The sequence below is a fragment of the Carassius auratus genome, chromosome 17 (assembly GCF_003368295.1).
Source record: "Carassius auratus strain Wakin chromosome 17, ASM336829v1, whole genome shotgun sequence".
In the NCBI taxonomy this organism is placed as follows: domain Eukaryota; kingdom Metazoa; phylum Chordata; class Actinopteri; order Cypriniformes; family Cyprinidae; genus Carassius; species Carassius auratus.
In genome coordinates this window covers 26,583,578-26,597,964 of record NC_039259.1, presented here as the reverse complement: position 1 = coordinate 26,597,964, position 14,387 = coordinate 26,583,578, and the positions used below count along the sequence as shown (strand labels likewise).

Below are 14,387 nucleotides of genomic sequence, written 5' to 3'. Positions count from 1 at the left end.
TGCTTGATGCGTCAGCAACAACCAATCGGCCAGGAGACCCCTCAGGGTGACCTGACCAGACATCCATGAAATTCCTTACAGTGTCATGCTGGGCCTGATGATCAAGAAGAATCCCGCAGAAACCTGTATTCTGGCCACCTGATACCGGAAAACATGAAGACGGAATCAGCTAAAGCTTGTCGAGGCGACCTTGCGGTGTCACCTTGCTAGCGCACTTCCATGGCAAGTACAACTTTGCCATGGCGTGATCCATAACCTCATCCAAAGGCCAATCAGAGGAATTTAAGTTCAAACGTCCCTTCACTGCTCAAAACACCAGTTTTTAAGTATTGTATGTCAGCTTGCAAATCCTTTCATTATAACAAAGTTAAGAGGTTTTAGAGATGTATCCTTTGCTGTCTTTGATATCCCACAATCCTGTGCATTACATTCTGTGATGGTTAAGCTAAAAAATTAAGATGGTGTCTGAAAATCTATATTTCTGACTAACTTTTTGCACTTTTGATGTTATTTATATTGTGTAATCAGTATTATAAGTAAATATTTGTTTAGTTATCACAAAAACTTGTTCTATTTCGTTGTAGATCATTAAACCGTTACGCTGCCTCAGAAGCGTAATCATGAATCATTTCATTAGTCATGAATCAGTTTCGTGCAAAAACACTGCCTGCAAAGCCATTTCCTCATCATCAGCGAGGCAAGTCGGCTGCCCAAGTTTTCAAAATTAGTTTTTAAAAAGTTAAAAGTTATTAAAATTATCGCATGTTTTTAGTTTTGTTTAGTTGTCAGAAATATTTACCGAAAAAAAAACTGTAGATAAAAGCTTCATTAAAATAACTTGAACTGAAACGCTTTTATTTGAAAACTGACATCTTTACTCCTAGTACATCACCTTCTAATAATGAAAGAAATAATATTAATTAGCACTTAATTTTAATAGTCCTTTTTTAACATTGTTGACAGTAAGTAATGCACCTTCCTGTGAACTAACTCTCATTAGATTATTAGACCATCGCTTAATAAGAGTCCATAAGAGTCCTTTTTATTGTCAATGGTCTCAAAACAGACATTCTCCTAATTTTAAGTACCTCTCCATGTTCACAATGTCAACCTATTCTAACCCTAAACCTACCAGTCTACTAATACTATAATACCACTCTAATGAGAGTTAGTAGATATGTAGGTGCAACATTACCTATAGTCAACAATGTGTTAAAGGCATCATCAAAATAAAGTGAAACCCACAGTTTAAACATACACAGGTCAGTCAAACAACATATTTCATAAATACAATTACAGTAAAACTAAACTTACAGACACCAAAATTTTGACTTTTAAAGTAGCTTCCAGTTACAATGTTCATGTACATGTTAAATTTGTTTAAAATATCTTAAAAGTTCATGATCCCGCTTACGAACCCGTTATGAATTATATCCCCATCACCATACAGAATATTTTTAAACATGCATATTAAACTGTAAAGCATATTATAGTACACATGACCGTTCTAGTATTCTGGTAATCTGCCATCTGTCTAAGAAACTAAGAGACAGTGTGGTTTTTGGTCTTAATTAGGCTAATTGTAGACATTCTCCAGACCATTCATGTTGGGTTGAACCATGGTTGTGGTGGAGCCAGAGCTTCTTGGATCATCAGAGAAACCACCAGCAATGTCATTGTGAATGTGGTAGTAATACAGGAAGAGGAAAAACCCTGAATAAAAGGATGAGAAAAAAATATTTCAACAGCTTTTAACACCATATGTAAACAAATATTAATACATTTAATAATATAATATTAATTACAAATATTTTACTGAAAAATTTAATTAAATTAAGTAGTAGAGCTCTACTAAACCAAAGGTTCTGATGAATTTGATTGTTTCTCACCCTGTGATGAGTTCAGCACAGTGAATATGTAATATGAGGGAATGAGCATCGGTCCATAACTGAAGAACGCCACAGACCACGTCAGACCGAAGAGCAGGAACAAACTCAACACCATCATCAGCTGCTTTCTGAACGTCTTTCTCTTGCCATCAATTGCTCTTAGGCGTCTGGCCTGAACAATTCTAGTTAAGAGAGTGATGAAGATTCCTGTCGTGAAGATGAAAACTAAAGCATAGTAGCCGATGTTCACTATGTAGTGAATGTAATTATTAGTAATCCAGCACCTTTAATTAGAAAAGAAAGAAATATTATTAAATCGAATGTTCATAATTATTAATTTACATATAATTTAACAAAACTTACATTCGTGAACTTTTTAGGATTAGTGTTTTATATTCTCCTATGGAAGCAATAGTTATGACTATTGGAGACGGAAATGCTGAAAAATCAAAGAGACAAAGTACATTATAGTAAAAATAAAAATAACCCCAAAAACATAATAACATTTTTTTTTACTTAAAAATACTGGTTTCATTTCAGCTAGATGCCGAAGCAACATTTTCCCATTTTCATGTAATTAAAATGGATATGTTAAAATAACTATAAGATAAATTAAAACCAAAATGCAATGTAAAAAAAAAAAACTAACTAAACAAAACTATGTAGATATAAAAAAGACAAAACATGTATTTAAAAATATTAACCCCCGCCATACTAAAACTTTACATTTAAAATGAAGACAATATAAAATTGGGAAAACACCAAAAAATTATCATGACACTAGTTCATATAACTTGTGTAATATATTTTCTTACAATTGGACTAGATGGTTTGAAATGGGTTTATTTCTTGCTCTAACTCACCCCAGCCCAACACGGTGATCTTCCTCATGTAGTTTGTGATGGAGACGTTCTGTCTGATGAGCCATAAGTACATATGAAGAGCTTGAATGAAGAACCAGGTGAATGAGGCCAGCATGGAGTAATGCAGGAGCAGCGCTATGAAGACACACGCAGCGTTGTCTCCTGTGTTAGCGACGCTCTCGTTTGACAAAAACGAGATATTTAGTAGACACAAAGCTACAAACATGTTCATCAGGATCTTCGTGGCCTGATTTGACTTGGCTTTCCTATTAAACATACAAATAACTGTTCTTAAAACCTAGGTAACTTCTTAAAGTAAACAATTCTAAATATATATGAAGATATTCTACCGTAGCAGGAAATGCATGAACAAAGCGATAGCCATAAAAAACATGGAGATGCCGCAGCCGATAGAAGTAATATAAGTCAATGATTGCAGATCCTCCTCTGAGACAATTTCATCTGCCTGAGACGGAGGGACCTGAGAAAACATAAGGAAACACACAGATCTTCAGCACACATGGGTAAAGACAGTGATATTGAACTAACAGTAATTTGTAGTCGATGAGTAGAAGATCATACAGAGATGTTTTTCTGCATCTATCTCTGTGTCTCAATCAGTGGGGTGTACCAAACCAAATTGCTTTAGCCAATTTGCTCTAATCCACTGTGGGCTTGGTATTGAGCTGGGCCTTGGTGATTTTAATAAATCTATTTAAAAGTGGTTTAAAACGCCAGTTTTTTTATGCCCAGTTTGGTTCTGCATGTGCACTTCAAGAGTCTAATTGATGCTTTCTTATTAGAAAGAAAACACTGGTGGATCCAATCCAAAAGTTTGCAGAGGATTACTGAAGATTCTGACGAGTGAGTTAATGATATTGTGCAAGCTTGAGGTGCATACCTTTTGATGTCTTTTGGAAGACTGCTTTCTCATATTGTCTGCTCCACTCTCCAGCATTCAGAGTCATAAAACAAGATTGACTTTACATTGCTGTTGTACCGTCTAATCTTTGTTCATAGGCTGTACTGTTTTGACTTTCAGATAGGCTGGAGTCTAGCTACGAGTGCTACGAGCCTTCCCAAGAAGTGCCTTAATATATTTGCCAACTACATTTTCAGTGCCAACTAGACTTTCCAGGTAGGAAAATTCCTCTACCATCTCACGTGGGCTACCATCAACTGTGATAGGTGCATTTACAGTTGGATTGATGCACATAACTTGAATCTTGGTGGAACTGATGTTAAGACCTGTCTGTTGAGCAATGTTGTGCAGCCTAGTTGTTTTCTCCTGCAGGTGATCTTGCTTGTAGTATAATATAGCAAGGTCGTCTGCAAAGTCTAGATCATCTAGTTGGGAGAACAGAGTCCACTGGTTCCCTCTAGGGTTATCTGCTGTGGTTCTGTGCATGATCCAGTCAATGGAGACAAGAAATAGGATGAGGAATAAGATACAACCCTGTCTTCCACCAGACTCCACTGGGAACCACTCAGAGGGTTTAGTAAGTAAGTATGTAAGTAAAGTTTATTTATATATCACATTTATCACAGCAAAGCTGACAAAAGTGCTGAACAAAATCAAAAGATAAACATAAAATAAAACAGATGATACAGTAAAACAATGGAACATAGATAAAATCCAATTAAAATGCTTGGGAATAAAGATATATTTTCAATTTCATTTTAAAGGTTGTAATAAAAAGTACATGGCGGATGTCCAGTGGCAATAGCTCCCAGAGACGGGGGGCCGCAACTGAAAAAGCCCTATCACCCTGTGGGATTACAAATTTATAAAATGTTAAATCTAGGTTCCAATATAATAGTAGACATTTTGAGGTAATACCCCAGCATTTAGGGACGAGTTAATAGATGACTGACTGGAAGTACCATTTTCAGAAAAAGAGGCCTTAATAATCTCAGAAGGAATGACATCAAGTGAAGTTGTCTTCATCTTATTGACTGAATCACAGAGTTGTGACGACTGGGTGAAGGAGGAGCTGGAAACAAGTGCGAGTATAAACAAAGTTTTAATGAGAGATAGTAAACAAACAAACTGGAACACAAACAACGCTGGGTAGGAAATACAATCCGAGAGGTTGGAGGGAAGTGATGAATCCAGATGGCGGTGGTGAGTTGGCAGAAGGAGAGGGTAGCAACTGCAGGGAAGCGAGCCGAAGGTAAGTCGTGATGCTTGTGGTGGTTGCGAAGAGTGAACGAGGTTCCGGGGGAAGACACGGACATCCAATAACGCAGAACACAACAGAAAGCAAAGCACGGTTAACAACATAAAACAATGCTCTCGCAAACACAAGACGTGAGACAAGCCATTATATAGAGAGGGTAATGAGTGACAGCTGCTGCTGATGACAATTAACGGAGACGCCCACAAACTAATCAGTGCACACGCGTAACACACAGACTTCACCCACAAAGTGCAAAACCCAGAGATCACGGTTTACCAACCGTGACAAGAGTTCCCTCAAAGAAATATTTTGAAAGCAAGAAAAGGAAGCCGGAATAGCCAGTGAAAACAGTGACAGATCTGATGACTATAAGCTAAAAGAGGAGTGAATAGCCAACACTTTATCTGAAAAAAATAAACACAAAGTTCAGTTGAGGGTTCTACATGAAACTGACAACCTGGATTAATTATTGAATTAATCGTCTTTCTGTTTTGTGTGTTATGGATCCCCTCCTCTGCCCTGAATTCCTACTCCTCCTGCTGGAGCCTGAAGGCAGATCCCTCAAGGAACATGCCAGACAGTTCCTGTGGTTAGCTCACATCACCAGCTACCCGAACGACGCACTCTGCGCTCTCTATGATGCAAGCCTGAAAGCCAAATGCAGAGCGCTTTCATCTGAAGATGGTCCTTGGGAAGAATTCGCCACCTCTGTGGAGTGGTCTCTGGTGAGAAATGGTTCGCCACTTACCATCTACCCCGCGTATGATCTCGGCATATCCACTCTGGACCCAAGTGCATGCCCAAGCCCACCGCTGATGGAGAGCCAGAGCCCTCCATGACCGATGAGCCATTGCTGCATGATAAGGGCCCAAAAAGGAGGAAGATCTTACTGAATGGGAATCCGAACTGGAAATTGAACCACACCCTCTCCTCTCTCCGTCATCTCCGCTGGTCCTGTCCAGTCCTTCTTTGTCCTTCACTTCCTTGTCCAGCCATGAGGGGGCTTCAGATCCTCCAGTGCCCACTCCTAGAATGTGTCCTTCAGTGCCGCTCCTCTAAAAAAATGCCTGCCATCCCTCCCTTTCCTGCCTCCTACACCGCTGTTGTCTGGCAGCCCCTCTGCTCACCCTCAGCCCATCATCACTGTGTTGTGTGCTCCGCTGATCTGCCAACGTCAAGTGTTACTGTAGCTGGAGTTTCCCTTGACTCCTCATCCAGCCTCTGAGGCCTGGAATCTGCCTTGGCTTGTTGACCCGTGGACTCCACCATGGCTCGTAGCTCCTTCCGCTCCATTGTGGCCCAGCAATCCACAAGCTCCAACTGGCTCCCTCGTCCTTCCGGATCCAACTTGGTCTGGTGTCGACCATCCTGGGCCTTGGGACTCCACTCCTCTGGCGTTTACTTGTCTCTCTGTCCCTCTGGCTCCGTCAGGCTCCTTCATCCCCTTAGCTCCTCCTCAGTCCTCTGTTGCTCTGGCTCCACATCTATACGTCAGTCGCCAGCACCATCAGCTCCACCTAGGACCACCGGATCCTCCCCATCAACCTGGCTCTTTGGGTCTTCATCTCCACCTTGGGCTCCTCCACCACCTGCTCCCCCGCCGTTAGTCACCCCTCTGGAGTCGGCGGCCACTCTTCATGCATGGCTCCTCCCTCAATCAGCTCCCTGTGGGCCGCTGTTATGGATGTGGCCTGGGCTCCTCCTGCTCCAAGGTCCTCTTGTCTTCTCCCTCCATTCTCTTCTCCCTGGCTCCTCCCTCCATGGTCTCTGATTGTCGTCCTCCTCCCAGATATCTGTCCTCCTCCTGAGCCGCCTCCTTCATTCCAAACCATGCTCCCCTTCTGTTGCTGCTACGATGAGAGGTCGCACCTTCCGTGAGGGGTGCAATATGTAAAGATTATGGATCTATGGACCTGTCTTTTTTTTGCTCTCTGTGACCCAGTTTTGTCTCCCACTGACTGTGTTAATTTGATCCCAGGTGTGTCTCATTCCTCCCCAATTATTCTGCCTTTAAAAGCCCTAGTCTAATCAGTCCTTGTTTGTCAGGTCTACCAGTGTACGTATGTATCTTGTATTTCTCTTGTTCCCTATGTTGGATTCACCCCTGTGTTTGATTAAGAAAGACTCTTGCGATTTATCCATGGTTCCGTGTTCCTTTCGGCAACATAACGTGTTAACATTGTTTTACTGGTGACTTGCTATCAGGGTTCTCACCATCAGCACTGCAAAGAACGTCAGATGTGAGCAGGAGCACTTAATGGTATTTGATTCTTTGATTATTTCTGTCTTACAGCCGGATGTCGTCCAATTAAGCTCTCCTTCAAAAAAAAAAAAAAAAAAAAAGGACAGTGATGAATAATACAAATTAGTTATATAAAATAAATTGGGTTTGTCTATAGGAACTTATCAGTACAGTCATAAATTAATTTACCTTTGCCATCCCAAGAAACGCAGGATGCATTACTGCCCTGTAAGAACATTATTTTTTAATTTTTCTTTCACTGTGTAATGTAATATATTTTGCAACAAATCCTTTATTACCTGATCACTTTGTGTAAAGAACATGTCAATAGTATCTGTAAGGTTGGAGATTTTGGCCTTCATCGTTATTCCATAAACCTCATTGTTCAAAATGGTGTAGTTTTGAGTTTCATTCTAAATCAAGAAACATATATGAATTGCAAAATCATTAATCAGATACAATTACAGATACAATAGATTGTGAAACATTTGTCAAAATAACAGTTGACCAAAAATGTCTTGTATGCTATTATGTTTTCACTAGAACATGTTCAAATCAAATTAATAATAAAACAATAATAACTAACAATTTGTACATTAATTTATTTTTAAAAGTTTGCTTTGTGTTCCACAAAATATAATGATGGCGGAATTTTATTTTTTGGGTGAACTATACTGCAAATGTTATTTAAAATGTTTAAAGTAGGGATGTCATGATACCAAAAATCTAATATTGGATGCAGTATCCACTAAAAGTACTCAATAACAAGTCGATAAAAAATAACAATAATACTTAAACATTAACTCCTTTATTTAAAATGACAAAAACATAACATTAGTGGCCGTTGGCTTTAGGAAATTTTGCTTCAGACTCTATTTAACAGACTAATTATGTAATTACAGTATTTATAGTCCTATTAAATTGTACATTAGGTATGTGGCGGTATAACATTTTCACAATAGTTGTTGAAGCTTTTGTTACAGTATTTGGTTTTATCACAAAATATAATTTAGTAAGTGAAAAAAGTATAAAAGTCCCCCTAACATGGTAAATGACTTTATGAAATTTATTTTACTAAAGAAAGAGTATTAAAAAACATACACAAAACTATAATGTAAACAAGTGTTTTAAGATTAGAGTGCAAAAGATAGGTAACACAGAAAGAACAATAGGTAACACTTTGGCCACATTTGTTAAAATAAATTAAAGTGGGTTACAAATGTGAAATATCTAAAAAATTAACATGAACTTAAATTAATAAATGTAGTCATTGTTATTCCATGTTAACTACTAATGTAGTTAACTAATGTTAATGAAACCTGTTAAGTGTTACCGAAGAACAATAACGAATCAGTAGATAGGCTATGTTTTTGGTTAGATTAAAAGAAAAATAAATGTTAAAGTTTGAAAATAAATAGCTCATTAAATCTTTAAGTATTAATGATTTGGTGCTATGGTGAAGACTAAAGCAAATATAAATATCTAAATAACTGAAATGCATGAAATCACAGGCAAATCGGTGCTCTTTTACGCAAGTGAAAGTGACATACAGCCAAGTATGGTGACCCATACTCAGAATTCGTGCTCTGCATTTAAGCCATCCAAAGTGCACACACACAGCAGTGAACCCACACACACTGTGAACACACACCCAGAGCAGTGGGCAGCCATTTATGCTGCGGCGCCCGGGGAGCAGCTGGGGGTTCAGTGCCTTGCTCAAGGGCATCTCAGTCTTGTTATTGCCAGCTCGAGACTCAAACCCACAACCCTAGGGTTAGGATTCAATCTCTCTAACCACTAGGCCACGACATGCTAAATATCTGGACCTGTCGGTGATTCTGATGCTGGCCAAAATAGTGAAAAGAACTACGTTTCAACTACGTTGAAAATCATGCAGTCTTGAAGAGAACACAGAAGAGCATGGTGTTATGGTGATGCGGTAGAGACACACTGAAACAAATTGTTGAATAAAGTCGCTATTTTTATTTTCTTTGCGTACAAAAAGGATCCTTGTCACTTCATAATGTTATGGTTAAACCACTGATGGCAGATGGACTAGTCTGATGATGTCTTTCATACTTACCTTGACAGTGTAATTTACTTGGCAGTCAATGGGATGATTCACAATTATATGATTCATATGTGTTTTATATGCAGCTCATGGTAGTTTTATAACAGTAAAGGATGTTTATGACAATAAGCAGTATGGCATTATTAAACATAGCCTACAAAGAGTGCATGTCTACCTTTTATGGAATAAAAATCAACTATAGATCACAATCAGAAGTTATTACAAACACTCAATGATGGTTTAAAGTGGGCTTTAAGGAAATACATTTATAATAACATTTTCAAATGTGGCTTGATGCTAAGTGTACTTCCATTTATATTTTAAGATGTTTTTTTGTAAGCATTATATAGCTTTTAGGGGTGGGATGGTACACAAAGTCATGGTTTGGTACCTACCTTGGTTTGGGGGTCACGGTGCAATATGATTTCGGTGCAACAAGAAAAAAATATTTTGAATAGACAGTAGTCTAGATGTAAAAATACTAAATATTATTACATTGTTATGTATATATATATATATATATATATATATATATATATATATATATATATATATAAACAAGGGAAAAAAAACACATAAAGTAACGTAACGACACATAACGTGGCCTTTATACGCTGAGATTCAGTAAGTTTTGTGTCACGCTTAATTTCTTCACAAAAAGGAAACCGAAATGGCAGAAAGAAACATCCTATTTGTTTTCTTTATTTTACAAAAGCACAAGGTTTTGTTTTCATTATGAGTGTACACAAATAAAAGAAAACCTTTATACAGGGATGTATTATTAATAAGACAACAACTGTTTAAAGTATATTCTGCTGGTATAAGGAAACAGTTTATAAGGAACATTGTGCCGGTGCACACACACACACACACACACACACACACACACACACAAAACACATCAGTTTCAGCAATGACAGCGCAGTTGGTACTTTATCAAAATAAAATACAGTGAACCAAACCCCGCCCGCCTCTGTGTCACCTTTGGAACGCAACTGAAGTACAACAAAGCCTATAATTTACATAATAAATAATAGGTAGGACATCTGACGAATGAGATAGGTAGGATACTCAAGCACAAAATGCATTTCGCAAACAGTAGAGTGCGCAAGAAAAAGTATATGTTACTCATTTGTCAGTCTATGATAGACGCGTTTAGAATCAGCACATGGTCACTGTCTAGTGGGCTTTGTTTTTCTGTTCGCTGTTATTTTGCTGGCGTGCGGTTATTAAACAGTATTACACTGCTGCAGGTGCCCCCTTCTGGATTTGGGGGTGAATTGCCTGTATTCGTTGTAAGGCCTCATGCACTGAACCGAGATTTGGTATGAATACATGTATCGTTCCATCCCTAATAAAGTGAAAAGTGGAGTGACATACAGCCAAGTATGGTGACCCATACTCAGAATTCGTGCTCTGCATTTAAGCCATCCAAAGTGCACACACACAGAGCAGTGAACACACAAAGATATAATTTTTAGCTTGAGTTGTACCTTATTTCTCATATCATAGAATTGCAGAATTCCAAGAAAGGCGCTTCCATTGTTTTCCTGTCGTGATTTATTAAAAGCCTCACTGGAAATCTTTACAGACCAGGAAAAACCTGCCTTCAGGTAACTTTCACAATCAACATCCTGTGAAAAAGAAGAATTAGCATGATAAATAAAGATTCATATCATGGTTTAATGTTTCTGAAGTCTTACGTTTATAATGTCCTCATCTGAAGAGTAGCATATGTCTTTGGTTTCTGTATTTTTGGCTTGCACATGAAGAAGACCAATAACATCCCCCATGACAATCCCTGCTTTGCTTGTCTTGTTTGTTTCAATCTCTTCAATCTTAGACTCCATTTTATTCATATAGTCTCTGCAAAAATGATTTAATTACTTTGTGTAATAGTCCATTCAAAGTCACAGATAATCACACACTTACGATGCTTCTGAGGGATCAATATATCCATCATAATCTTGAACAGAGATATTGTAAATGTCATCATGTGGTTGTGGAGTGACAGTGAGAGCACTGGTTGAACAGTTCACACACATCCATTCACTTTTGATGAAACGCAGAACGTAACTGCTTCTTTTGCTTTCTTCAACACAGAAATAAATTAGATTAAAGTGATGTTGCTTATTTATAAATCTACAAACAGAATTATAAACACATTGCATCACAGGTCACAAATTTATTTATTTTAAATTATTAGTTATTTATTAATGGTATACAACACAGACTAATAATTAGAGAAATGCTGTGTTGTGATGTGAATTTAACTGAAACAACTACTGAAAAGATAGACTTACCTTTGCAGATATTATCATCATATGTAGCCCCTCTACATTGCTTTCCAGGGTCAACAGAGGGGATTTCCAAACAACCTGAAGAGACCATGACACATAATTGAACATAAATATTCAATGTCTGATTTGAAATAAAGATTTCTGCATCTGTGCATAGAACAGCATGGAAGGTAATAAAGGACCAACAGGAATAAAACATTAAAGAGTTAAAACCTATTGTGAGATACCAATGTTTAATACAATTTACAATACCTGTCTGACCACAGATTGGTAATTTTTCAGAATATTTGTTTAAGTAGTTCCAGTCAGAGTAAAGCTAGCTGTGCTCCAGTTAAAATGTTCCTAGTGCTATTGACACATTTTTGTCTGAGATACTGTATTGATCTGAGAGCCATTTTCCCTGATACTATTTCAGCAATTGTCATGTGTTTTATATAAGATGTTTAGAATCAAAACTAGTGATTTACAAATTTATCACTATTGCAAATATAAAAATGGACATGTGGACGGGTGCGTGAAATTCGCCCAGAAGGGAATCATACCACCAACATTAACTTTAGGCTTTTATTGTAATAAACATACTTTGATGAAAGTGGTGTTGACTGAAATTTCATTGTTCGGTACAATTTATTCTTGTTCGTCTGAAAATCGAAAGAGAGGATAGATTTTTTTTCTATTGTCAGACAAATGTTCGTTGTTGTCCAACATTCGTTGCATCCCTATTATGTAATAGTTTTGTTGGCAAAACTGAGCAAAAACAGGCAATATCATGTAAAAATAAGCAATACTAATGAAATCAATATTACATGTTTGGGCAAAAACATCACTTGTGTGATATTGCTTAACTATATCTTATGATATAAATATGAGATAAAAGGGGAGTTTTTTTGCCCTAATATCCTGAATTTTATGAGTATATAACTGATTATATATAATCTTTAATCTATGTAATGCAGTGAGTTTTTGATCTGCATCATGTTTGTCACCAATCTATATATGTTCGTAGGTTGTTTTGTATAGGTTGTTTGGCTAGAAATGGTGCTGTACAGACCAATCAATGTTTTACATCCAAGTACCATGAGAGCTATAGAGAGCAGATGCCTCTGAATGCTTTCAAAACTCCTAAAAAACATAAAAAACACAAGATAAAACCAGGGAATTAAAAAGAATCTCTTACTTCCACCGTTTCCATTGCCCCGCTGATTCTGGCAAGTCAGAGCTGATGAAGGGAAGAGACAAAATTATTATAACACTCAAAAAATCTAATATAAAATAATTTTTTGTTGTATCATGATCTGCTTTTCCAAACTCAGGAACTTACTTACAAACACTGTGCAAATATATAATATATACTTTCATGCTTTAGGGTCTTTAAAAATCAAACAAACAAAAGTTTATGAAAAGTTTTTTATGTGTGTGTGTGTTGTGTGTGTGTGTGTGTGTGTGTGTTGTGTGTGTGTGTGTGTGTGTGTGTGTGTGTGTGATAAAAAAACCCCGGCAACAATACTTAATCTTTCAACACTAACACTGGGTCTGCTTTAGCAAAACACACACCTTTTGGATTCAAGGATTCTAATCGCTGACAATTATTTTCTTTTAGCAGAAATGACTGATCTATGTCTTTGACCATCTCTTTCAATCTGACTTCTTTTTTCTGCTCTTGAACTGTTAGTCTGAAACTGTATGTTTTGCATTGTCCTGAAAGCAGAGAAAACATTTTACATTAGATGATAATTTTTAAAGAGCTTTGAACACAATAAAGGGTTATAAGTTAAATATAAGCAGGTTTTACCTTGAGAAGAGAGGTTTAGTTTGACATCCATTATGTACAAATTATCTATGTTCGGTTTAGGGTTACGGTTATAATGTGATTGACACGTCAGTGCTATGACTGAAAGAAAAACAGAAATTAACTCGTTGAGTTTATCATTCATCACTTTCAGATAATAAGTGCTTTCAGATAATACATCTGCAGTATTCACACATGCACAGAAAACATTTCCACTCTGAAACTGCTGTTATATTTCACAGGTTATTACAAAGAAATTTTAAACGTAAAAAAAGTTACCTGGAAACGCTGGGTTCGAGAAACAATGATTGGTCACATCGATGCTGATTTTCAGTTTTTCTGAGCAGGCTGCACAAACACAACATTATTAGACTTTTATATAATGATGTAGGACATGATTTAACACTTTATATTACTTACAATCAATCTTTATCAAATTATTTTATCTTACAATTAAATTTTTCTAATGTTCACCTAACAGCATATTCTATAGCATATATTTCTCTTTGTTTATAAATGTATTTTTGAAGCAACATACTTATCTGGCACATTGAACAACAGACGAACATCAGCCACAGAAAATTCTGCTTTGGTTGAGACATAATTCCCAGAGACAGTGGCCTGATAGAGACACGTGTTTAAGTTTTCTTCAGATGGAGCTAATAAATCTTAAATAATCTTCTTACTGCATTCTTCAGATATAGTGCACAGTCCAAGAGTTGAGAGAGCTTGATGTGTCTTCAGATGAAGCTGTTTGATTATAAACCACAGCTCAGAGCCACTGGACACTGAGATACAGTTCATCTGAAAACATGCAAATCATGTTTATAAGGGCGTTAACTGAGAATTTCAGTATCTAGTTACAGTCAGATCTAGTTCATCAAGTAATCTTTGTTCACAGATAACAAAATAAATAAATATTAATAATATAAATTTTAAGATGCTATTTAAAAAGTAAATTATTGGATGTCTAATATGATGTAGATGCAGAAAATATCATGTGTCTTAAAACAATCAGTTTGTGTCCCTTACTGTAAAGCACTCCAGTTTCAC

General features: G+C 37.0%; 1 protein-coding gene across 1 annotated transcript; it reads right to left on the bottom strand.

Moving 5' to 3' along the window:
* Positions 1 to 859: 859 nt before the first annotated feature.
* Positions 860 to 13,676, bottom strand: LOC113117788 (adhesion G-protein coupled receptor G2-like). The gene is made up of 16 exons (XM_026286708.1): positions 13,614 to 13,676; positions 13,338 to 13,436; positions 13,100 to 13,243; positions 12,723 to 12,764; positions 11,549 to 11,623; positions 11,178 to 11,337; positions 10,949 to 11,111; positions 10,739 to 10,879; positions 7,474 to 7,587; positions 7,364 to 7,400; positions 7,147 to 7,250; positions 3,103 to 3,233; positions 2,753 to 3,018; positions 2,253 to 2,328; positions 1,890 to 2,173; positions 860 to 1,713 (listed from the first exon to the last, which is right to left on the bottom strand). The coding sequence occupies exons 2-16, from the start codon at positions 13,366 to 13,368 to the stop codon at positions 1,577 to 1,579; spliced, it is 1,905 nt and encodes a 634-aa protein (XP_026142493.1). The 5' UTR covers positions 13,369 to 13,436; positions 13,614 to 13,676; the 3' UTR covers positions 860 to 1,576.
* Between the last annotated feature and the right edge of the window lie 711 nt (positions 13,677 to 14,387).

What these genes read in the sequence shown, in the direction of transcription:
- LOC113117788 (XM_026286708.1), bottom strand. Translation starts at nt 13,368, where the DNA reads ATGGATGTCAAACTAAACCTCTCTTCTCAAG. An exon ending in ACTAAACCTCTCTTCTCAAG is followed by an intron (nt 13,244 to 13,337) that starts GTAAAACCTGCT and finishes CTCTGCTTTCAG; the next exon opens with GACAATGCAAAACATACAGT. An exon ending in ATTGATCCCTCAGAAGCATC is followed by an intron (nt 11,112 to 11,177) that starts GTAAGTGTGTGA and finishes TCATTTTTGCAG; the next exon opens with AGACTATATGAATAAAATGG.